At 54.2% G+C, this 25,053-nt stretch overlaps 1 protein-coding gene across 8 annotated transcripts; it reads right to left on the bottom strand.

Moving 5' to 3' along the window:
* Positions 1-1,077: 1,077 nt before the first annotated feature.
* On the bottom strand, positions 1,078-6,391 carry LOC117796412 (basic proline-rich protein-like). 8 transcript variants are annotated; one of them, XM_034644213.1, is made up of 4 exons: positions 5,871-6,391; positions 5,589-5,704; positions 3,502-3,606; positions 1,078-2,606 (listed from the first exon to the last, which is right to left on the bottom strand). In XM_034644213.1, the coding sequence occupies exons 1-3, from the start codon at positions 6,294-6,296 to the stop codon at positions 3,504-3,506; spliced, it is 645 nt and encodes a 214-aa protein (XP_034500104.1). In that variant the 5' UTR covers positions 6,297-6,391; the 3' UTR covers positions 1,078-2,606; positions 3,502-3,503. The 8 variants fall into 8 exon arrangements, 3 of the variants coding, with proteins under 3 accessions (XP_034500104.1, XP_034500103.1, XP_034500105.1); XM_034644212.1 differs by having other exon boundaries at positions 1,078-5,230; XM_034644214.1 differs by having other exon boundaries at positions 1,078-3,663.
* Positions 6,392-25,053: the final 18,662 nt, after the last annotated feature.

The raw sequence follows: 25,053 nt of genomic DNA, 5'->3' as shown, positions 1-25,053 counted from the left end.
AACTTTCAAGTCTTTGATCTATTTCGAGTGAATTTTTGTGTGTGGAGTATGATAGTGGTCCAGTTTCATTCTCCTGCATGGGGCTGTCCATTTTCCCAGCACCATTTACTGAAGAGACAGTCCTTGTCCCACTGCATATTTTTGGCTCCTTTGTTGTGAATTAATTGACCATATATGTGTGGGTTTATTTCTGGGGTCTCTATTCCACTGACCAAGTGTCTGTTTTTATGCTGATACCAAACTGCTTTCATTACTGTAACTTGTAATATAGATCGAAACCGGGGAATGCAATCCCTCCAGTTTTGCTCTTCTTTCTCAAGATTACTTTGGCTATTTGGGGCCTTTAGTGGTTCTGTACAAATTTTAGGATTATTTTATTTCTGTGAAAAATGCCATTGGAATTTTGATAGAGATGGCATTAAATCTGTAGATTGCTTTGAATATGGACATTTTAACCATATTAATTCTTCCAGTCCATGAACATGGTGTATCTTTCCATTTGTATCTTCTTCAATGTCTTTCATCAATGTTTTATCGATTTCCATGTACAGATATCTCACTTCCATGGTTAAATTTATTCCTAAGTATTTTATTGTTTTTGATGCAATTGTAAATGTCATTATTGATTTTTCTTCTGATCATTTGTTATTAGTGGAAACACAACAGATATGTATTGATTTTATATTTTGTAATCAATAATACCGAATTCATTGATTAGATCTAATAGTTTTTGGGCGGAGTCTTCAGGGTTTTCTGTGTATCATGTCATCTGCAAAGTGTGACAGTCTTACTTCCTCCTTTCCAATTTGTACGCCTTGTATTTTTTGTGTGGCCTAATCACTGTGGGTAGGATGTCCAGTACTGCGTTGAATAGGAGTGTTGGGGGGGACACCCCGGTCCTGTTCCTGATCTCAGGGGAAGAGCTTTCAGCTCTTCACTGTTGGGGATGATGTCAACTATGGGCTTGTCATACGTGGACTTTATCATGTGGAGGTGTGTTCCCTCTGACTTTGTTGGAAGTTTGTATCATGAATGGATGTTGAGTTTTGTCAGATGCTTTTTCTGCATCTGCTGAGATGCTTCTGTGACTCTTACCCCTCGTTTTGTTAATGTTGATTTGCAGATGTTGAAACATCCGTGCATCCCAGGGATAATCCCACCCGATCATGTTGTATGGCCCGTTCACAGTATTGCTGGATTCGATTTGCTAATAATTCACTGAGGATTTTTTTAATCTATGTTCATTAGAGATACTGGTCTGTAGTTCTCTTTTCTTGTTAAGTCCTTGTCTGCTTTGGTATCAGGGTAATGCTGGCCTCAAAAAATGAATTTTCAAGTGTTCCCCCCTCTTCTATGTTTTGGAAGAGTTTGAGAAGGATTGCTGTTAATTTTTTCTCTAAATGTTCACCAGTATTCCCCAGTGAGGTAGTCTGGCTCTGGACTTTTGTTTGTTGGAGGTTTTCTATCATTGAGTCAATCCTCTTAGTAGTAACCAGGATGCGGGTTGTCTGTTTATTCACGGCTCAGTCTTCTAAGTGATTTCCGAGGTGCACGCACACGGATGGGCGTCTAAGCTTATCTGGATTCTGTAAAGCCAGTGACTTGAACTGCTGCACGGCCTTCTGGGTCAGGTCCCTGTGGCTGTTAGGTCTGCAGCCGTTGCAAGGAGGCTTGGAGGCAGATGGAGTCTCCTCCGGGGACTGAGCCGTCTGCTGGGGATGGTGCTCCGGCAGCCCTATTTGAGCATCTGCAAAGGGAAGGGGAGTGTCAGAGGGGGCAATTTCTGTCAAGGAGGGCCAGTCAGCCTCACCGCCTGCACGGGGGCCTCAGCTCAAGTTCATCCCTGAGCACAGGCGTGCATCGAGATGTGCTCCTGTGCCAGCCTGAATGGTGGGTGGCACTCACACTGCTCCCAGGGCTCCGTCCTGTGCGCCCTGACCCCTGCGTGTCAGCACCTGCCAGGCCACGCGGAGCCAGGTCAGTCTGCACAGCACACCAGGGAAGGTGTTTGGCCTCCAGTGGGCGCCCGTGCTCTGTCACCAGAGGGCCGTGAAAGACGCGAAGGCTGCAGGCTTTGCAGCACCACCTCCGTTCTCCTGGGGGCAAAATCCAGTCTCCACTTTATTCCTGTGGGACCCAGGCCTGGTCAGCCCCTTAGTGCTTTTGAGCCCCGGGGCCATAGTCTGCTCAGGCAGCTCTGTGCTTGTTTCACAACCAGCTTCCGGGGTATGTGGATTCTGGCCGGACTGGGGAAGCCACCCCGCAGCAGGCCGCTGTGGACAGCGCAGGGCCCTGGGACACCGATGAGGTGCTTCCAAACACGGGGTCTGCCCGGAATGCTGGCGACACGTTCTGTTTAAATGTCTCCAGTCCTCCGTCCCTGTAACCAGGAAGGTTCAGATCAGCCACAGACTGGCATGCCTCCCTGTCCCCTTGCTCCTCTCGAAGGCTGCTTGCTGTCTTCCTGCTCAGGCCCTGTGGTTCCGTCTCTGGGGTCCCCACCCTCAGGCACAGGGGGACTCAGGGAGCGTGGGTGCTGTTCTGGGCCTGGAGCACGGGGAGGTGGACGGGGCCACACGTGCGGATGTCCCTGTTAGCGGGAAGAGCTGGAAGATGCAAAGGCCAGGTCAGTGTTTTCTTGAAGGGGAAGGGATGTTCGGATTGGTGTCTCAGGATCTGGCAGCCTCCCCATGTCGCCCTGTGTGTCCCCGGAGTGAACCCCGTGTCTGCTGCCACAGCCCTGCCTGCTCCTGGCCCTGCCGAGGCGGTCACTGAGCCCCACCGTGTCCTTCAGCAGGACGGCCCAGCCACACCCTTAGCGTTCTCTCCCAAACATATTTTCCCTGCTTCTTCCAAATTCTTCCCAAATGTCCCACATCTCCAGGTTCTGGCTCTTTTTCCCTTAAAAATTCCTGCAGTTTGTGTCTCTCCCCTCGTCTTACTGTGAACAGTCAGGAGAAGCCGGTCGTGCCACCAACGCAGCACAGAACCTTCCGTGGTGCCCAAACCTGGCCTCATCCCCGACGTTCCTGGCGCTCCCAGTGTTCCCGGTGTTTCCGAGTGTTCCCGAGCACCGGGCTCCTGCCATCCAGAGCACAGAGGGCTTGTTCCCACCTAGACGCTCTGTAACGTGGGGGTTTCTCTCCCGCCCAAATCCAAACCCCTTGAACATCCGCATTCCTGCTGACAGAAGTGTGGTTTTCCAGAATCTTCTCAATGTGCTGGCCCCGCCATCACCCAGCCCCACACATACCCGAATGGTGCTCAGGACGGCGGCAGCCCACTTCTCCGCACTGGAATCCTGGTCTCTCAGGCGCCCAGCAGAGCCACAGCTGGGCTTTCTGACGGCCAGGGGCTGGCGGGGCTGGTTACTGGAGGTGAGAACTCTCCAGCCTGGGGCGGCACCTGCTTGCTGTCCTCACACGGCCTTCCCCGTCTCTGCTTATATGGACGCCGGTCCTGGTGGGCTAGGGTCCCCCCCGTGGCCTCACCCTAACTTACCTTCACGGAGCCCTGTCTGCAATGCAGCCACGCGGGGGTGGGGGCTCCAGCCCCCGGACTGCGGGGACTGTAATCAACACAGATGGAGACAGGAGGGCGCGGATACTGTGGGCAGGAGATGGAGGGGGTCAGGTGGATCGGAGCTCAACACGTGAGGTCAGCCTAGAGGAGGGAAGAAAGTCCAGAAGAAACGGAGAGCCAAGAGCAGCTGGCGAGGCCAACCGAAGAAGGAGGGACGTGACTCTGTCCAGTGGGGGAGAATCCAAGGGCAGCGGGGACATTATTAGGTTCACACTTAGGAAGTTCATTGCAAGTTATAAACGGATGGACTGGGAAGGGAAGAGGCTGGGAGAAGGGCTGGAAGTCAGGAAGACAGCGCAGGGCAAGGTTGGGTCTTGGTGGGAACGGAGAGAAAGGGGCATGGGCGCACGGCCCCAGGGAGGCAGCACACCACCTGAGATGTGGGCAGTGGGCCGAGGGCGGGCGGCGGGGGCGGGGCCCGCAGAGCAGCGCCCGCACTCAGGACAGGTCTTCGTGTGCGCAGGAGGACACGAGGCCCCAACAGAGCTGGACACAGCAAGGCCTACAGGACGTGCCTGCATGGGTCTGGGCACCTATCTCCACTGCAGATGACGGGGGGGGGGCGTCGGGGTCTTCAGAGCACACATGAGGGGCCTGCATCCAGCGGGGCCCCAGGCCAGTGTCCGGGGAGGGGAGTCCTGTGTCCCGAGCGTGGGGGATGTGGGGAAATACCCCTGTCCTCCTGGTTCTGGGCCAGTCTCGAGAGAGACGGAAGCTGAGACCAGCCCGGCTGGGCACAGGCGTTGGGCTGGAGAGACAAGTGTGGTGTGAACAAATCGTGCAGGGGACAAGAGTCCCTGAGCTTGATGGGAAACAGGAAGCCCCTCCCTACAGAGAGAGGTCCTGACGGGACCCTCCTACTGACCACAGGACAGGGAAACTGCTGGAGTCGGGACTGGGGAGGGATGGGGAGTGGGGGAGGGGCCGTGACCTGCATCTCACGGAGAACCCTGTCATGCTTTCGGGTCCTTGGTGCTGTGTGCATTTCCTGCCTATAAAAGTAAAATTTTTTGTATTCCGCTTCACTTTTAAAAAGGAAGAATCTGAGAAATGTTATCCGGGAGCATGACCTGAGTTACTCTGTTGGTGCTCACCACCACCCCACCCCTCTCCCCACGTCCTCCCTGCCTCCAGCCAGCCTCACTCCCAGATGTCCCCAGGCTCCCGGAGCCCTCCTCCCCGCTCGCCCACCTCTGCCGCCTCGTCTGCGGTCTCCATGCTGAAGGAGGCCGTGGCGTCCAATCGGGACGGCCCAGGGGCTCTCCCTACTTCAGGACCATTTGTGCGGCAGTATTTCTGTTTGCCAGAAACATCACCGCGGCTCCTTAACCACTCAGAGCGGATCTCGGAGCTTTGCTTTCCGGTGTCAGAGGCCCCCATCCCATTCGGCCCCCTCACCTCCCCGTGCTTCAGTCCTTAGCAGGTGCCGCAGGCTGTCTTGTCCCCGCCCGGGGACCCAGCACTGCGGACGCTAGGGCCCTGCCCCACCCAACGGGTTCACCTATGTCCCCACCCCCCACCCCCTTGAAGGGAGGCAGGCGCGTCAGAAGTGGCAGGTGTCATCTGAGGGAAGCATCTAAAAGCCGGTTCTGGATTCTCCGTGTCCTTTCTTCCCACCCGGATGTGCGACCGCTCTGACCCCGGAGGCCTGGAATGAGGCAGGTGGGGGTGAGCTGCCCTGGAGAGCCCCCCGCCGGTCTGCAGGCAGGCGGTGTGAGCGGGCAGGACAGAAGCCTCTGGTTCGGGGTGTGTGTTACGCAGCATCCCCGGCCATCCTGACTGCTCGCAGACGCTCCCCCCCCCCAACTGTCTCTGAGGCCTGGACACTCCCCCCCGCCCCGCCTCCTCACTCACAAACGATGGTCCTGCAGGGAAGGAGAGGGGCGGACCTGGGAATGCCAGCACCCCCTTCCTGTGCATGGGGGCGGGGCTGGGGCCGCGGAGAGTCTGGGGGAGCCGTCCTGGAGCAGGAGCCGGCGGGAAGCACTGCGGACACGGAGACTCACCCCGGGCTGCGTGTGCTCGGACTCAGGTGCGATTCCGGGAGCCTGGCCGCCCGCCCCCCGCACTGGCCTCGGCCCCACTGACGGGCTGCGGACCGCTCCGTGCTATGCCCCTTACTCTGGGCGAATACGACAGAACGGGGAGAAAAGCGATCAGCAATGGAATAGACGGAGAAACCCCTTTGGTGCCGCGGCCATCGCGCGCTCCCTGGGCTTCAAGCACGCACTTCAGCTCTGGGGGAAGGAAGCGTCCTAGTTCCGTGAGCCCAACAATTAGCTGCAGACCTGAAGCGAGTCGGGGTCGATCTCCAGACACTGCGTACACGGCGCTGCACGACGAGCGGGGGCTGCGGCCGGGAGGACGCGCGCGCGCTCGGCTCCGGAAGGAACGCGGCTGCCGGATGCGCGGCGCACGGGAGCCCGCGGGGCAGGGGGAGCCCGCGGGGCAGGGGGTGCACAGGCCCGGCTCCCGCAGCAGCCACAGAGCCCCTTTCCCTGCACCGGGGGCTGCGGGACGTGATTCGGCGCCTTCCTCCTGCTGCGTCCTCGGGGACACGCACCCCGGCAGGCGGGCTCTGGGGGCCTGGGGGGTGCAGGCGGCGTCTGGGCTGCGTGCAGACGTGGGCGGGGGCGTCTGCCTCCAGGCAGGTGCTCCTCACCTGTCTCTGCTTCTGCACAAACGGGGCTCGGCGCCCCGCCCGGCTCCGGCATCTCTAAGTGCCTTTCCACCTCGAGGATGGATCCGTGATTTCTAAGACCTGGAACGGGGCTGCCCACCTCCCCGTGAGGGGCGGGGATGACAGCTGCCCACGGGGTGGGGTGGGGGTTCTGCGGGGGTGGCAGGAGGGCCAGGGAGAGCGCCCCGCCCTCTGCTTCCTGCAGGTGCCCCCAAACCGGCCCCAAGGCAAGTCCTCCGCCGACACCGCCCTCCTGCGGGATTCCCCAACCCGGGGAGGGAGCAGTTCATGGCTCCCCAAAGTCTAGACCGGCGCTGCCAGGAGAAATATAATGCGAGACACGGAAGTAATTTTAAATTTCCTAGTAGCCACGTTAAAAAAATACACAACACAAACAGACTAAGTTAATTTTAGCATTTTTAATTTACTCGACACATCTAAAATATTGGCAATTCAATAGAAACTGAATATCAAAAATGATCAACGTCCCATTACAATGCACACCCCCCATGAGGTGCTCGGGTGAAGAGGGGCTGCTCCCAGCCAGAACAGGCCGAGGCTCAGAGGGGCTCCCAGTCCACCCGAGTAGGGGTCCTGAGCCAGGTCTTTTCTGCCCGCACAAGGACAGCAAACTCAAGAATTGAGCAACACCAGCCCACCTCCTGCAAGGCAGAGGCCCTTGGACAGTGGCCAGCCCTGAGGGGATGCAAGTTCTGCTTTGCCATTTAACAGCTGTGTGACTTTGGGCACGTCCCCTAACCTCTCTCAGCCTCAGTTAACTCAGATGACAAATGGGGGAAGTAAAAGCCACCTGTTGAGTCTTTTGAAAGGAAGGAAATCATGCATGAAAATGCTAAGACCAGGACCTAGGAGGACCCCACGGGGGTGGGGGGGCGTGACAGCAAGGCTCCTTTGCGTCCTCGGGGAGCTCAGTACCATGGGCGGCCGACCTGTTCCCCCGGGACCACCCAGCTTTAAGCCCAGGCACCCACCCCTCTGTCCCATGCCCCATCAGCCTCAGCTAGTCCCCAAGGGTCTGTCAGCCCCCCGACCCATGCAGGGACCCATCCCGAAGGTCCACCAAACACGGCCCCTCTTCTCTGAGAATTGCCTGTCCTTCCCACCTCTCAGGTCGTGCCCTAGCGGCCACCTCTGGTTATGTGTCACCTGAGGCAGAGAGAGAGACAGGAGAGGCAGAGAGCCTTGGGGAGGACTGGACAAGGGGTCTGGCCTGGGTTCTGGATGGTCTGTCGTGGTCTAGCCCCTTGGGAGACCCATCGAGCCCCCTACTGTCACGTTGATGAGACGCTCTTGCAGCCTTGCTGACTCTGCCGAAGCAGGTGCGAGTGAGTCCCCGTCCCCGAAGAGCCCTGACGGGACGGACACAGGTATAAGAGGGCCACAGCCCGAGGTGCCATCCCACCACCGAAGCCCTCTCGAGACCTCAACCCGATGGGGCCCCTGTGCTGGGGGCCGGCTCAGGGACCCACCGCTGCCCTACAGCCGGGGCCCACAGTCTTGCTTCTGGTATGACAGGGAGCTGGGCCTCCCGCCTCCACCCAGTGCCCTGAGCTCCTGCTGGCCCCACAGGGACTCCCGCTGGGACCACCTGCCCAGTCTGGCGGAAGCCAGACCCTGGCTTCCCTGAGTCTGGTCAGCCTGTCCCCCTGTTCAGGCTCTGGACACCTGTCTGTCTGTAGCAGAAGGCCACGGCAAGCCCCATTCCATCTGGGTGCTCCCTTGTGGCTGGGCGACCAGGACACTAACCCAGCCTTCCCCCCCGTCTGCCGAATGGGAAAGGGAGGCCTCTTGGTGTCCTGATGAGCATGCGTGGGGCCAGAGGGAAGTGGCGGGTGCCGTGGCCTCCAACCCGCTGTGGGCTGGACCCGGCGACTCTTCTGCGCCCTGAGTAGAAACCAAGGCAGTGGGTGAGCTAGGGTATCTTCCCAAGATCAGGTCACAAAGGGCCCACTCCGCTGTGCGGAGGAGGCCGGCTGCTGCTGGAGCCTTCCAGGAGCTGGAGGCCAGTCAGAGCTCCCACCAAGCCCGGGTCCCCGAGCAGACACACAGCAGACGCTGTGCTTTGGGGCTGCTCAGGGAGGGGCTGTTTGTTACACAGCCATCGATGGCCACGGCCTTCTTCCTCGTCCAGGTGTGACCTCTGAGGACAGCAGAAGCCCCTGCGAGTGGACTGTGACCTTGGCTGTATTCCCGGGACTCAGGGGAAGCGCTCTCTGCCTGCTCAGCCCCAGGCACCCCCCCGCACAGCAGCAGGAGGGGGTGGTGATCAATGGTCCCCAGGACAGCGGTGCCCCCAGCTGTGGCGGCCTGGCACCCACGCGCTCGCCCACACAGCAGCAAGTGGTCCTGGGAGTGACCGGCGAGCTCTGGAAGTGGTCGAGGCAGTCTCCCTCTCTGCTTCTCAGAGCAGCCCTGGGCATCAGACAGTCCTCGGGCACAGACCTGGCACGAGGCGTGTCTGCAGCATTCACAGCGTTCGTGCCAGTTAAACCACCATCAGGGTTACCCTCCATGGGGGGAGACATGGGGGACATCTGCAGCTCCCCGCCACGATGGGGCTTTTCCCTGGGGGAATTGTGCATGCTTCTAGGACCCACTGAGGGAGCCCCAGCTTTTCTTGAAGACTGTCCCGGAGTTGGCAGGGAGCCATGCCAATTCGGGACACGCTGGCTTCTCCAAGGGTCCATCCCACGCCTGTCCTGAGAGGGGGTTCCCACCTGAGACCCCATCTACTGTTTGGAGGGAAACAGGGCCTTACATCAAGGCAGGGCCTCCTCTAAGCCAAGACATCACCAAGTCAGGGACACACTGCTCTGTGAGATGCAGACAAGCCAGCATTCCGCCCCCCCCCCCCAGCTGGCTGCCCAGCACGCAGGGCCTGGTTCCCACGTGTGACCTGGCACAACAAGCATCCCAACTGTGGGCACCCAGACACAGCTTGCACCAGGCTCAGGCCCAGTTTAGAGATGCGTCCCGTCTCCATGCAGAGCCCCCCCATTATAGACCCAGGTCCTGTCCCCATGGAGACCCCCCCATTACAGACCCGGGTCCTATCCCCAGTTAGACCGTCCCTATTACAGACCCGGGTCCTGTCCCGTGCAGATTTCCTGTTACTGACTTGGGTCCTGTTCACATGGAGACCCCCCCACCCCCGTTACAGACCCGAGTCCTGTCCCCATGAGACCCTCTTCCATCTGCTGGGCTCTAGGTGTGGGGCAGGACCCGATCCTCGGTCAGAGGGGCCTGGGGCTGGCCTCCCCCTGTGGGCAGCCTCATCTCTGGGTGTGGGGGCACCTTCCCTTCCGGTTCTGCCCGCTGGGACGTAGCGCTCTGCAAATGCTATTTTGATGGTGGAATTTCTGAGTCACTGGCACTGGGCCCTCAGTAAGGCTCTAAAAATGGCTTTTCTGAGCACTGACTCAGTGGTTAGGAGGCATTTGGTAGGTTTGTCCCTGTGGCGGAGGAAGGAATGACTCACCCTCCCACACGGAGCTGGAGAGGTCCTTGACCTGACTCCGGACTCGGAGTCCAGGTCCAAGCCGGTCCTGAGCCCGGCAGCCCCGGGGAGAGGACGCATGGGCCTGGCGTGCCTGCCTCCCAGGGGGTATGGACTCACCCTACCTCCCCCAGGTAAGGGGCAGGAGTGAGCCGAACTCCAGGAGCTGGCACCCCTGCTCAACCTTCCTGCCCCTCCCTGCACGGAGGCCTCTTGACCCGAGTCACAGCGAGGGCATCACCTTTGACCAGAGGTCAGGGACAAGGTCTGGGCACAGAATGAAAAATGCTTGGGCTTCCTATGGTGCTGATCCCACTCTCCTTTATTCTGCTGCGATCTCTGGGCAAGGCCCCTGCGTCTCCCCAGAAAGGTCTAGTGCCCCTGGGCCTCACCCACATGCTGGTCAGCTGTGCGATACCCAGCCTGGCTGCAGAGCCCCGGTCCTCTGCTGCTGCCTTGCTTGCTGGCCGGCCCTGGGGGTGTCGGGGAGCCAGGAGGGAGCTGAAATATTTTGCCTCTGTCAGGAGCCCATAAGAAGAGCTGAAGTTGGCGTTTGTGGGCACAGGTCCTGGAAGAGTTGGCCGGAGAGCCAGGGAGGGGACAGTGGACCCCAGGAGTTTGTCCAGCGCCGGACAGTCTGTGCCGATCCAGGGATTACCCACGATCCCGCACAGGAGGAGAGCCCCGGGCCAGGTCTTGGGTGATCAGAGAGAGATGGCGGCTGGCAGGTAGGACTCAGTGGCCACAAGGCGTCGAGCCTGTGACCTCGGGACGCGTCCACAGCTCAGGTCAGACCGTTCTTACTTCCCATGGGGCAACAGGGAGGTGCGTGCTGACCGCGAGTCAGCGCACAAGGTGCCATTGCTTGAGCGATGCCAGGGGCTAAGCCCTGAGAATAAATAAAAGCCACGTGGTTGGAGACGCAGTGAGCGGGAGGAAGAGCGTGTGAACCAAACTGCACACGCCCAGGTCTGCACGTGGAGGCCGCTGGCCCCGCTCTGAGGGCGTGGCGTGCACCGCCCAACGACCTCCTTCCCCAGCGAGAAAGAGCTTTCTGCTTCCAGCCTCCCGGCAGCCGTGGACGGGTGGACGGAGCGGGCTCTGAGTGCGTCTCTGGCTGCCTGCCAGGGCCGCGACAGCAGCTGCTGATAGCTCAGATGGNCCAGCGAGAAAGAGCTTTCTGCTTCCAGCCTCCCGGCAGCCGTGGACGGGTGGACGGAGCGGGCTCTGAGTGTGTCTCTGGCTGCCCGCCAGGGCCGCGACAGCAGCTGCTGATAGCTCAGATGGACTTATAAATAATCCAGGCGAGGGAGCCGGCTCTCCCTGGGCGGGACTGCGGCGAGCCTCACCCTGGAGTCTCTGCTTTGATTCCTCAGAGAACAGGGCAGACCTTTCCGGCGTTGAGGGCACCCGGAAGGATGTCCTGGCCCTGGATTCAAGCTGCTGCCTTGGAATGAGGGTGAAGGCAGAATGCTGATTGCAGGCCAGAGTTCTTGCCGATGCTGCGCGAGAACGCCCTGGAGACTCCGCGGAGCGCAGGTCCTGGGCTGCTTCCAGAAGTTCCGCAGGTTGAGGGCGGCCCAGGGTGCCTGGAGCCTTCTCTGAGAAGCAAAGGACAAGGGACCGCCTCTAAAACAGACAAGCTGCATGAGGAAGGAGCCGGAAATCAAAATCAGGGTTCACATTTAGAAGTTAGGGCTCCTGGTCAGAGCTGGAAGATGCCCCCCGTGCTCCAGGCTCTGCTCTTGCGGGGGGCATCTCACCACGTGGACTGGGGGAGGCTCCACTGGGTGGCTGGGTGGGGCCAGCTCCGAGCTGGCACCTGCAGCACTGTCTCAGCTACCATAGGCCGCCGGGCTGGGGGTCACCTCCCTGCGCCGGAGCCCCGGACGTCCCCGGGCCAGCCAGAGTCTCCGCTGTGGCCAGCTACCCCCTTAAAGGCTGGATGGGGAAGCCTGGGGACCGGAAGGGCCTCACCAGGGCACATCTGGGCAGAGCAGGTCAGCAGAGTGCCTGGGGCCGGCCTGGCCGTGCTGACCACGGGCTCCCGGCCCTCCTGGCACCTCCCTGGCTGCCACCCTTTCTGGGGCCCATGATGGGTCTGGCACTTACCCCGAGCTGCCCCCGAGCAAGGAAGACACCTGCAGCCTCTTTTTCAGACACTGTCTCGTTGAACTGTCGCAAGGGTTCTGTGAAATGGGTACTGCTGGCTGCGTCTACTGCTGGACGTAAGTGGACACGGCTTGGAGGGAAACCCAAGCCTGGCTTGCTGCCTCCGAGGAGCCCTCTGTCTCAGCACCTGCCAGCCCTTACCCCAGGACAGGGCGTCTGGGTTGGGTGATGGAAGCATTGCCGGGAGCCGGGCAGTAGAGGTGGTGGGGCACAAGGCTTCCTGGCCCCTCGTCACGCTCCGCTCTGAGGGACCGTGGTGGCACCGGCAGAGACAGACTGAAACTAGACCTGGGAGGGAGCCCACCTGCTGGTCTGGAAACCTTTCCAGCCCCCGTCTTGCAGGTAGGGGTGCCGGGGAGTGGGGAGGGTTGCCGTCCCAGCACTGGCAGACAGCAGAGCTGGCCCACCCTTCTGGGGACACTGCAGGACCAGGGTGTCTTGTGCGGCAGCAGCTGGCAGGGCTGCTGGAGGGCTGTTTCCCACCAGGCAGTTGACCTCCCTTTGTACGTGCCGATCTTTACGGGGAATCAACCACAGGCCTGGGGGGACATGTCGAGGGCCCTGCCGGGACGGTGGCTTTGCATTTCGGTTGCTTCAGTCTTGAGAAGCCCCACCAGCTGCTAAGATCTGACTCAGAACGTTGATCTGCTGTTACTGTGCGTCCCTAGTTCCTGTGCACCTTTCCAAACCTGGTGGTGTCTCCGACCACAGGGCCTTTGCACATGCTGTTCCCGCCCCTTACAACCCTCTTTGCTTGTGTCAGAGCTCCTCTCGAATGTCCCTTCTTTCAGGAAGGCTTCCCTGACTGCTCTCATAGGGGCACCTCTTCTGCTCACATAATTAGCATGATCACCTTTCACGTTTGTTTATGGACTAACTTTGCCTCCCTCTGTCATTGGCCTCGCTGCGTTATCTGTTACCGCGTCACATCCTCCTCCAAACCCAGCAGCATAAACTAACAACCGTTTTACTGATTTTCCCCACCACACTCTGCCCATCAGGTGGCGGGCCTTCCTGATTTCTGGCTTTTCTCCTCAAAACTCCCTTCCTCGGTATCGCGATGGCCCCAGGGGCCCGGGTGCCACCCCAGACTCTGCCGGGAAGGCCTGGGGGTGGAAGTCCATGCGGGAAGGGGGAGTTGGGGTCCTGGGAGCCCCGCGAGCTGGGCAGAGCACGCCTGCAGGGGCACCGCTGCAGTGTTTGTTTTCCTTGCTGTCCAAGAGCGACCCCTGGGCCTCAGCCTCGTGTTCACGTGCGTTCACTCCTTCATTCAGCCCGTGGCTCCGGCGCCTTCTACGTGGCAGATGTGGCCTCTGTTCTCAGCCGGGCTTTCAGTCCGGGGGTGCCCGGTCTCCAGAGCCGACCTCTAGTAACCTGCCTGCTGTGCGGGCCCCTGTGTGGCCCCTCCCCTTGGACCCGGGTGGGCCTGCGGCAGCAGAAAGGAATGAAAGCTTCCAGAAGGGGGAAAGCCCTGCTGCTGCCATTCTGCTCTCAAGGGGTCCTGCCGTGGGGAGGGCAGCGACCATGCGTGGGTCTGGGTCTCCCCCTGCGCTGCGGCCAGGAGCCCACGCTGGCCGTGTGGGCAGACTGCCGGCCCCAGCACTGCGTCTCCGCCCCCAAGGGAGGACACTGGCGGCACCTTCCTGACCTCACGGAGGCCATGTGCACAAGATGCAGGAACGTGGCCTGGTCGAGGCATGCAGGCCACCCCGGAGCCCCCGCTGCCCCACGGACAGGGCTCTGCTCTACCCCACACGGCCCCAGCCCGCCAGCCTCCTGGCATAAGCCAGCATTTCAGGAGCTTTGGTCCCAGCTCAGACCCAGAAAGCTTCAGACGTCACCCCTGGAGAAGGCTGTGGCCCCCACGTGTGCTGCCTGCACACCCAGCTCCTGACCCTGGCCACGCAGTCAGCGGGCAGCAAACGTATTCAGCTGCCGCAGAATCCCCAGTGACCTGCCCCCTGGAGTAAGCAAGCAGGGCGTCCCCCTGGCTCTTCTGTGTCGACGAGAAACCCCCTGCGTCTACACTAGATCATTCGAATCCAGGGTCTCCAGCTCTTTGGGATCCTCTCAGAGCTTTGTCTGGGAGCAGCGTGACCTCCCCTCAGTCTCTGTCCTCACAGGCCTGCTGTGGGGGGGGTGTTCTCTGTCCCTCAGCGCAGGCACCGTCACCCGAGCACACCCGGCACCGGCCCCGGGCCGCCCGAGATGCCCCGCCAGCCTTTAATCAACGACAGCCTCTCACAGCACGCACAGCATGTGAGCCCCTGCGGTCATTTTAGATTTCCTAGTGGACACACCGAGGACTGAAAAGGCAGGTAAAGTGAACTTGAAATCTTTTATCTACACACCATATCCATCGTGTCATTTCAGCGTGGAATCAGCATTCTTAACGGGACAGTCGGTGGTTTTTTCTCCTCGAACGTAGTCTGGAAATCTGGGGTGTGTTTTGTACCAACAGCCCGTGTCCCTTCCAATCGCCGTATTTGGGTGCTCCACCATGTGTGTGTCTGTCCAGCACACCTGCCGCCTGAGCCGCACCAACCAGCCCTGACCCCCGAGTTCCCACCTGTCAGCCCTGCACGGCCCGGCCTGGGGCCTGCGCTCAGGGCTTGGACCCCACCGTCCACACCAGAGCGGTTTTGTAGCGGGTCCCCTGGCCTCCCCCCCCCCGCCCCGTGTGTGGACAGGTGCCAGGTGAGGACTGCAGAGCCCCAGAGCAGGTGCCTCACACCCTTCACCTGCCCGGGAGAGGCAGGGCCCGCCGAGTGACAGCGGTCTTCTTCGGTCCTGCACAGCACAGCCAAGGGCTCTGGGTCACCTGGCAGCCGTCACGGCATGCCTGCCGCTGTGAACAAGCTGCCAGGAGGCCGACGTCGTCCCAGGTGCCCAGGGAGCTGTGGGGGAGGGGCAGGAGGCCGGCAGGACCCAGGTAGCCCTGCCTGCCTGCTCTCTCCACCTCCCCTCCTTCCAGTACCGTCAGCCAGCTGCCACGCGATGCCTAAAAATGCACAAGCACCTTGCAAATGATCGTCCACCCTGAGAACAAGTTTGGTTTCAGATCCACTCATATCATCCTAAGAAATGCCACCAGTGTGGGTTTGCACAGCTGTGTTCACGGGCTCCAGTTTCTCCCCAGGCTGTGCAACATGTTGTTGACAGCGTGCTGCCATCATCACCTGAGTCCCCTGCGAGGGGAGGTCTTGCTGCAGGTGCTGTCACCACAATACGGTTTAAAACATGGCGAGGGACAGAACACCTGCATGGGAAGGCAGGGCAGGTACAGAAACGTTAGGGAAGATCCCATGTTTAACTTCCAGATGGCTGCAGAGCGGCTGGAAGTTCTCTGTCCCCTCTGTGCGCTTTCTCGCCGCTAGCTTGAGAGCCCTTCGTTAGAAAGTCTGGGTTCGGCTTCCGTGTGGTCGTCTCAGGGTTAGTCCTGACGAGCAGAGCTTCCGTTTTCTAACGCAAGTTTCACAATACGATTCTCAGAAAAGATTTCATTTGGAAGCGACTCTGCTTATTCTCATGACTATTAACTATTTAAAAAATGCAGTCCCCCCCGCCCCGGCTTCATATTGTCTCACCAAAGTCCCCAACCGGCCCCACCGCCCCAGGTGCCCTACCAGGACCGCCACATCGCCGGTCGGCCCTGCTTCTCTCCCTCTTTACTCTGCATTTTCATCCCATTCTGAAGTGAATATGCTTTTTAAACAATCGAACTTTCCACTCCCATCTCCTAAGTTCTGTAGCAGAATGAGGCAGGTGACTCCAGAACAGAGGTCCGTGTGGCCAGGGGTCTTGAGAGACTATCCAGCCTGCTCCCTGCCCACCCGCTCTCCGCCGTGTGATCTGTGAGGTCCGGGCTGCACGTGGCTCCTGGGTGAAGTGGGTCAGCTGAGTGGCGGGAAGGGAGGTGACAGCCACCCTCCTTCTCTTGGGGGCAGAGCAGTAAGAGATTTCCGTTTATCGGAGGGCTAAGCCCCCTGTCGCAGCCCCGTGATTGCTGAGAGGAGACGGGCCGCATCGCTGGGGTTGGCAGAGCTGGGGTCACTCGGGTCAGGGTTTCCTTCAAGAGTCTGACATAAAGCGAAAGCGGATTTCTGGGTGTAAAGGGAGGAGAAATGTCAGAGGTGGGATGATGGACCATACCGGCCGCCAAGTTAAGTTTGCTGCAGATTTTAAGGCTAACCTTGCAATCAGAGAGAGTTTACCAGTGTCAACATTGTACAGAAAATTATTCCCCTTTTGCAAATTTTTTTAGAGAAGTTACCCCTTAACCTTTCAGTAAGAAAAAGGTTCCGGGGGCGGGGGGCCAGATGCGTGGGGCCAGCAGCTGCCTCACATGCTTCCCGGGGGAGGCAGAGGGTAAACAGACAAGGCAAGGTCATATGTAGGGCCTGCATGGATGGGAGCTCAGCCAGAGCTCAGCCACTTTGAGCTTCCACTCGGCACCTGCATTTCTGCTCAGATCACGACAGAGACTCACCGGACTCCCTTTGGTCCATCACTTGGCAGAGGGAGGAGCCACACCGGCAGGTGTGTGGACCTTGTGTGCGGGGCAGGAGCGCAGAGCCTTGGGGAGAGGCCTCCTATCACCTACTCAGGCCATTCCCTAAGCTTCTCATCCAGTCCGTGAGACACTGGCTGAGCCCCAGATGGGGCCGAGGGAGGTGTTAGTGAGAGGGTCCAGGGCATGACCCCTGCTGCTGGCAGAGGCCACCTGGCGAGCCATCCAGCCGCTGGTAGGGGCCGTCTGCTTGAGGCCTGGGCACTGGCCGCAGCGTCCCTGAGCGTGAGCTCTGGCTGCATGGCCTGGGCTGGGCACGTCTGTGTCCGCGTTCTCAATAATGCTGCTGTCCCATGGACAGTGGAGCCTCTGGTCCTCCGCTGCCCACCCCCTACCCCCTGCCTACCCTCCCTGTCCTCCCCCCAGGCATCTGAGCCGGATCACACGGACCCCTGTCTGCCATGGGTCAGGAGCAGTGGCCCCTACCGCTCAGAACAAGGGATGGCTTCTTCCTGTCTCTCTCCCAGCGCTCCGCAGTCTGACTCATTTTGTCTCGCTGCTGCTGGAGGCATCACCCGGGTCGAGCCAGCAAACAGAATCGTGTCATTTCAGTGATTCTGCACCCAAGTTAAAGGCTCCGATATCTGCGTTCAAAACTGCACATTGTGAGACATAAAGATGAGCAGCAACGGATTTGCTCAGAACCGTGACAGAGCAAATAAAACAGCACAGGTCGACAGGCTGACGGCACAAGGCAGACAAAGCTTGAATGCAGGCTTCACAGCATGTCCTGCCCCTGTACGAGGGGCCTGCCTTTGGTCAAAGATGCCTCGACGTCCACTGACAGACACGTGCCTGCCACACACACACACACGTACACACGCGAGTGGGACAGAGACCAGACCTGCACACTTGTAAGTGCAGATTCAGAGAGAAAGCTCCCAGCGGCCTTCCCAAACCTGCCCAAACCGTGGCCGAAGCCACAGGAACTTCTGCGAGCTGAGCTCACTTACTGATGTTTCCAAAAGGGCAGTAGGGTTTCTTGATTCAAGAAGTAACACGACCTAAGTGTCCTTGGATGGATGGATGGATGGATGGATGGATGGATGGATGGATGGGTAGACGGACAGACAGATGGGTGGATAGATGAACGGATGGATGGGTGGATGGATAGATGGAAAGATGGGTGGACAGACAGATGGGTGGAGAGATGGACAGATGGATGGACAAGCAGAAAGACAGTGTATGGATGGATAGATGGATGGACACACAGACGGGTAGATAGATGGACGGATGGATGGATGGATGGACAGATGGATGGATGGGTAGACAGACAGACAGATGGGTGGATAGATGAACGAATGGATGGGTGGATGGATAGATGGAAAGATGGGTGGACAGACAGATGGGTGGAGAGATGGACAGATGGATGGACAAGCGAAAAGACAGGTGGATGGATGGATAGATGGATGGACACACAGACGGGTAGATAGATGGATGGGTGGATGGATGGATACACAAAATGTGGTCCATTCACACAATAGAGTATTATTCAGCCTTAAAGAGGCTGTGTCATGGATGAGCCTGGAGGACATTCTGTCCCATGAAATAAGCCAGCAGTGTGATTCCACTGTTGTAAGGTATCTGGGGCAGTCAGATTCACAGGGCTGGGGAGTGGAATGGTGGGTGCCAGGGGCTGGGGTGAGTGGGCAGTTAGTGTTTAATGGGGACAGAGTCTATTTGGGAAGATGATCTGTGGATGGACGGCGGTGATGGATACAGAACAGTTAACGCACTGAAGGCCACTGACCAGTGCACTTGAAGTGGTTAGGACCGCCCATTTATGGCATGTGTATTTTACCCCTGTACTCCTTGTACAAGTGAAAAGTGGACACCATAGCAGGAGCTGTGGGTGGGAAGACGGGCGGGAAAGGTCCACGTGAGCGCTAGGTCGGGCTTACCAGGTCCCCCTGAACCTGCCAGGGCCCCGGACCCCACTGGTCAAAGACCCACTAGCCTTTCCTGGGCCCAGAGTCCAGGGTGGTGAGGGCTGCAGGCGAGCCGTCCCTGTAGGGAGAGTCCCCCACAACGTGGCCAAGTCACTGTTGAGGAACGCCTTACACAATTCCTGGTGTTTAAAGACACAGGCATCACTTTAAACTGGGCTTCTCATCCCAGCTCCCAGAGGGCCTGGGAGAAAACAGCCTCCAGCTTCCAGCTTCCCCCAAGGTGATGTTATAGCCCTTCTCTTTGGAAGCATGGGGAGGACTCTGATGTAACAGAGAACAGGAGGCCAGGGCGGCCTAGGTACCCCTGCCTTGGCCCCACAGTTTACCTTCACAAGAAAGCAGCAGACTGATGCGCAAAGCATCTGTGCCATTGGATTTCTCCCCAGTGGTAAGCGAGCTTCCCGTTACCCACATCCCATCCGCACTCGATATTGTCAGCCTTCTAAACTTCAGCCACCTACTAGGTGTTTAGTGGAATCTCCTTGTGGTTTTGATTTGCACCACGTTAAGCATATTTTCTGGTACTTACTGGACATTCGCATACTTTATTTTATAAAGTAGGCAAAGTATCCGTCCAAATACTTTTTCCATTAAAAAAAAAGGTGTCTTCTTACTGAAATGTAAGAGCTATTCATATATTTTAGGTGCAAGTTCATTGTAATAAATGGGTGAGCTACTTTCTCCTGGTCTGAGACTTGCTTTCTCCCTTCTTCACAGAGAACTTCTCATTTCCCCCCGCTTTTTTTTTTTTGCCAGTTTTCTATAGATTTATCAAAAAAACTTTTAAGTAGGCTCTACACCCAACGTGGGGCTTAAACCCAGGACCCCAAGACCAAGAGTCATGTGCTCTGCTGGCCAGGTGCCCCCATAAGTTTTCATCTTAAGTCCAATTTATGTTTTTTTTTTTAAATTGTGCTTTCTGTGTCAATTTTCTTTGGTTACTTTTAAGATTTTGTTCCTTATCTCTAGTTTTAAATACTCTGATTATGATATGTCTTATGGTTTTGTGTTTATACTTTCTGGGGTTTGGTTGAGTTTCTGGGATACAGGCTTATGCACTTTACCAAATTTAGAAAATTGCATCATTAATGTTTTCTGCACCCCGCCCACTTTCCAACTGGGCTGCCAACCACGCGTACGGCAGACCCTTGGATGCTGCCCATTGCTGCTCTAGGCTTGTGCTCACTGTCCTGTCTATGCTTTCTTTTGGATACCTTCTTTGGCTGTATCTTCAGTTCACTGAGCTTTCCTTCTTCATGTCTCATCTGGTGTTAAGTGTTAATACCATTTAATACCATTTTATTTCAGCTCTTGCATTTTTCATCTCTAGAGTTTCCATTCGGTTCTCCTTTTTATGTCTTTCACACCTTCCATTTCTTTCCTCATTATGCTCATATGCTCCACGATATTCTTGAGCATAGTGGACGTATTTATAACTTTTATGCTTTTATGTTTGTGTGTGATAATTCCTCCATCACTGCCATTTCTGGGTCTGTTTCTATCGGCTGACTTTTCTTCTGATTGTGTCTCACATTTTCTTACTTTAGCGCATATGTAGTAATGCTTTTATTGGATACCAGCCATTGTGAGTTTAGATTCTCAATTATAGATTTTGTTGTATTTCTTTAAAAAGTGTTGAAGCTATTTTCAGTCCTGCTGGATTCCTTCAATGCTTGTTTTGAAGCTATTTTAAGGCAAGTCTAGGTTAGTTAGTCTTTCCTATAGGACTAGTTGAACCTCACTACTAGGGCAACCTACTTGTTGCTCACGTATTCAGCAAGGTCTGTCCCCTCTGACTACAAGGAATACGAACAATTCCCAGCCCTGTGTGAGCTCTTGAAATTGCTCTGCTGGGGCCTCTCAATGCCCCTTCTTTCCCTGGGATCTGCTGTGTATGACAGAGTTTCCCTTGATCATGAACAAGTGGTTTCCGACAGAAGACTCCGAGAGCTCCGTGCCTGATTTCTGAGCTCTTGGCCTATGTGAACATCTCTTTTTCCACAGTATTGTGCCTCCCATATTCAGTCCCAATCTCTGCCTCCCCAACTCAATGCAACCCCGGGCCTGTCTTTCCTAGCTGTGCCGAGATCATACCTTGCCTTCAGGGGGAGATCTAGGTTGTCTGAAGGGCTCATCTCCCTTGCTTCCCCTCTCCCAAGGATTACAGTCCTACATGGCCTGTCGTTCAACATCTAAAACCAATTTTATGTACCATGGCTATTTGCAGATGGTTTGTTTAACACATTATGTCTAATTTTTTAGCTGCTACACCAGAAAGACAAGTCTGGATGCTGTAAGTCCCTTACAGCCAGAAGTGGAAAACTCAGTTTTATTAAAAAAAATTTTTTTTTATTAATTACAAAAATAACACACGTTCACTTTAGAAAATTTAGAAATTGCAAGTGGACACACAAAAATAAAATAAAAATTACATACACCACAAAAATTATCCACTAACATTGTGGTATATATTTTTCTGATGGAGTCCCTATGAATGTATGTATATGTGTATGACTGTATATAGATATTTGTTTTTTTACAAAAATAAGATGACATTGCACATAAAATCTTATAATCTGATTTTTCCACTTAATGTTATGCCATAAATAAGATTCTATGTCATTAAAGTCCTGAGACCATTTGCCCCACGTCCTACATACCTCCTTCATCTACCTTCCTTCCTGGCTTCTGCCCTTCCTCCTACTCTAATTCTTCTTCAGAACTTCTCTGCAGAATCTATCCATCCCCAGTATCACCTAGACATTGCAGCGCACAGACAGGGAACGGAGGTCATGGTCTCTGCCCGTCTGCAGCACACCAGCGTGCCGAGAGTGGACAAGATTCACACAGCAGAGTTGCATGTGTCATTGTAGCGTGGATACAGAAACGGGAAAGATTCTTGAAAAAACAGAGTTCCAGATCAGAAGGAAATTAACTTTGGGATCTCATGAAATTCCCCTCTGTAGAGAATTTAGGGTACTGGAGCGATGGAGCTGGTCATCAGCATGTGGGATTTTTAAAGCTTTGACTGATCTAAAAGCTTTTGACTTTGGAATGCTTTTCTCTCTTCATAGGAAAGATGGTTTTGCCTCGCTGGGGCTCAAAATCTGCCATGATCCTGTTGCTAAAGTCGTAAACAACATTCATAATCCTACTAATTTGTTCACAGTGCACGACAGAAGACAGTGCGCCACAGTATTTTGATAACATGGTTATTAGGACCCCTAAAAGTATGCAGGTGAGAATTTTACTTGTGGGATGTTAGTCACAGGGGTAAATTAACTATGATAAAAATCAACCTCTCAAGTATGTAGGAGGTAAATGAAGGTGAAGGGCTAATATTTAGAAGGCTTTTCTTTCCTTGTGGTTGACATACTACTTAAATTTCTGTATTTTTAATGGCTTTGATAACTTCATATTTTTATCATGCTCATCAATAAGTATTCATATGTTAAAATTACAAAAATTCGAATTCACAAATATGTGCAGGTGTGTTTCTGAGCTTTCTTTTCTGTCCCACTGGTCCATACATGGACCAATATCGCACGTTGGGTTATGTCCTATAACTTGCTGAGTCTTGATATTGGGCGCGTCTCTATTGGGCAGATCTTTGGGAGTGTCCTAGCTATTCTTGGCTCTTTGCCCTTCCACAGACATTTTGGAATGAACTCAAAGTACACAAAAATCCGTCTTGGAATTTTGATTACAGTTGCATTGGGTCTATAGAACAATTTGGGGGGAAAATAACATCTTCATGATCTTGAGTCTTCCTGGTCATAACTGTATTTCTCTATCTCAAGGTATTTTGTAATGGTTTCCAAATAAGTTTCCAAATGTTCTCCATAATGGTCTTGCAAATAATTTTTATAGGCATATTTGGAACGACTAGGAATGCATCAAACACATTTTTTGCCAAATAACAAATAGCCAGGTGTCAGAGCAGATCCTTGATCAAAGCCATGGCTAAAGCTGGACGTCAGAAAGCTAAGTAAACAGAGGGATAAACATAAAATTTTATCAGAAAACTTATTTTATGAAGAAATATTTCTATTTTTATTAAAATGTTCGTGTCAGATTTCGAAGTGTGACGTTTTGCTGCAGAGCCGATGGCAGGTAGGTGTTTCGTGCAGGTGTTGGGCTGCTCGCTTGCTCTCACTTTCCACGAGGTGAAGGGAAAGGCAACTGTGTTGGAGGCATCTCCCTTTCTTCTCTGAAACTTTCATTTTTATATTTTTCTGTATTGATTAAATGGTCTTTTCTAGAGAACTTTTTAAGTGGCAAGCAACTGTATGCCTTTAATTTATCATCATCAGATGCGCAGGATTCCCAAACAATAATTTTTCTCAATGATCTCATGGTTTAAATAAAATTAAGTAATTGAAAATTAAGTACAAATTTTAAAGATTGTTTTTTAATGTAATGGGTGCTAGTATGCCGAACAATTCTAGGAAAGCTGGAATAATTACATAATCTAATCCTTAGCACTGTGCTTGCATAATTTCATAAAGTTTTGTGAACATATCTTGGTTAAAAAATGACAATGTTCTTCCTAAATATATCTAGCTAATGACTTCTCTGAAAACTCATATTAATGTGTAGTGTTTTCCCTTATTTATTTAGCTATTTGGAAGCTCTTCATTGTTGTTTTTCTGCACTAAATTGATTGCTTTCACAGCTACCTTTAATTATTGCAGAACTTCATTTCGCTCCAGCAATGATAAGCACACAGTTATACTACAACCAATGTCTCAACATGGAGAGAAACTGAGATTTTCCCTTCAGCTTACATGTAGAATGTTTACCTATACTTGTAAAGTACATATTTACATAGCAGCAATGAAATCTACTGCATGCTTTGTTTGCATTGCTAACGGTAACCTGCACAGTGTTAGGACCACGCACAGGTTCGGGGATACAAAAATGACATGAACACAGAAATCAGACATGCCCACAGTCAAAGCCAAAGCCAAATAGCAGGTTTGGGCCAAAAACAGAGGTGACAGGTACTGGCTAACTTTCTCTTAATTGCTATTATAAATGGCATTTTTAATAAATCACATTTTCTATATATTGTTAGTATATAGAAGTGCAGTTGAGTTTTGCACATTGATTTTATATTTGTATCTAGCAACTTCACCAAATTTTCTCCTTAGTTTTAACATTTTGTCTATGTCTCTTGTGGGTCATTTTGAAGACCACCGTATAATAGCTGTGAATAATGACAATTTGTCTTTTTCTTTTACAACGATATTCTGTGATTACTTTTTCTTTGGTGTGAGGGCCTCGCGGTGTAGAGCAGAAGCAGAGATGGCAGGTCTGTCTTGTTTCTGATTGTTCAACAGAACACTTTCAACATCACTTCATTCGTTATGAAGCTTGTTGAGTTTTTCAGGGATACTATGGAAACAAAACTGCAAACCCCATATTCTTTGATTCAACAAGTCACTTATTCAATGAGTCCCAAGTCCTTAGATTAAGCATGGCTCAAAAATTCGAGTGTATGCCAGAGATTGGGGAACTCATTATAAAAGTTTATTAGCAAGAACCTTGGGAAGAGGAGGGCTATTGCCTCATGCAGGAGAAGAAATCAAGGACAAAGTCTGCAGATATCTGTAAGACACTTGAAGATGCCAAGAATGTAAATCTGTTTTCTTTCTTTTTTTTTTTTTTAAAGACTTATCCATTTCAGAGAGAGAGGGGGAGCATGGAGGGACAGAGAGAATCTCAAGCAGAACCCCTTGAGCTGGGATCCCAACACGGGGCTCAATCCCACAACCCTGAGATCATGACCCGAGCTGAGACCAAGAGTCAGACACTTAACCAACTGAGCCACCCAGGTGCCCCTCTGTTTTCTATTTTTAAAAAATTGCGGTGAAATACACATCATGTAAAAATTTACTGTCTTAACTATCTTTAACTACAGCTTATTGGTATTAAATACATTCACATTGTCCATCACCACCATCCACCCCCAGAGCTCTAGTCATTTTGCAAAGCTGATACTGTCCCTGTTGAGCAATGACTTTTCACTCTCCCCTGCCCTTGGGCCCTGGCGCCCACCGTCTGCTTTCGGTCTCTGTTCCATTACGTGGAACCATGACGTAGCTGTCCTTTCATGACTGGCGTATCTCACTCAGCATAGTGTCCTCAAGGTCCGTCCATGTCGCAGCGCTGGTCCGAATTCCATTCCTTTTTAAGGCCGAATGATATTCCACTTTATATATAACACCACATTTTGTTTATCCCCTCATCCACTGACGGACCAGCGTTGCCCCACCTTCTGGCTGCTATACCTCGTGCTGCTAGAAACACAAGTACACAGGTGTCTGAGTCCCTGCTTTCATTTCTTTGCAGTACATACTGGGAAATGGAATTGCTGGATCATACGCTAATTCTAAATTTTTTATTTTGCGAGGAATCGCCATTCTGTTTTCCAAAGCGGCTATTTGACATGCCCATCAACAACCATGTACAGCATTTTTGCCCACACGTGCTGTTCTCTGTTTTCATGGCAGTTGCCATCCTTGTGGGTGTGAGGTGATATCTCATTGTGGCTTTGATTCGCGTTCACCTAATAACTAGT

Source organism: Ailuropoda melanoleuca, chromosome 15 (assembly GCF_002007445.2).
Source record: "Ailuropoda melanoleuca isolate Jingjing chromosome 15, ASM200744v2, whole genome shotgun sequence".
Classification (NCBI taxonomy): domain Eukaryota; kingdom Metazoa; phylum Chordata; class Mammalia; order Carnivora; family Ursidae; genus Ailuropoda; species Ailuropoda melanoleuca.
Note: the sequence above shows the minus strand (reverse complement) of the source record. Positions and strands in the feature narration are given on the sequence as shown.

What these genes read in the sequence shown, in the direction of transcription:
- LOC117796412 (XM_034644212.1), bottom strand. Translation starts at nt 6,296, where the DNA reads ATGCCGGAGCCGGGCGGGGCGCCGAGCCCCGTTTGTGCAGAAGCAGAG. An exon ending in TCGACCCCGACTCGCTTCAG is followed by an intron (nt 5,705 to 5,870) that starts GTCTGCAGCTAA and finishes GTATTCGCCCAG; the next exon opens with AGTAAGGGGCATAGCACGGA. An exon ending in CCGAGCACACGCAGCCCGGG is followed by an intron (nt 5,231 to 5,588) that starts GTGAGTCTCCGT and finishes GCCTCATTCCAG; the next exon opens with GCCTCCGGGGTCAGAGCGGT.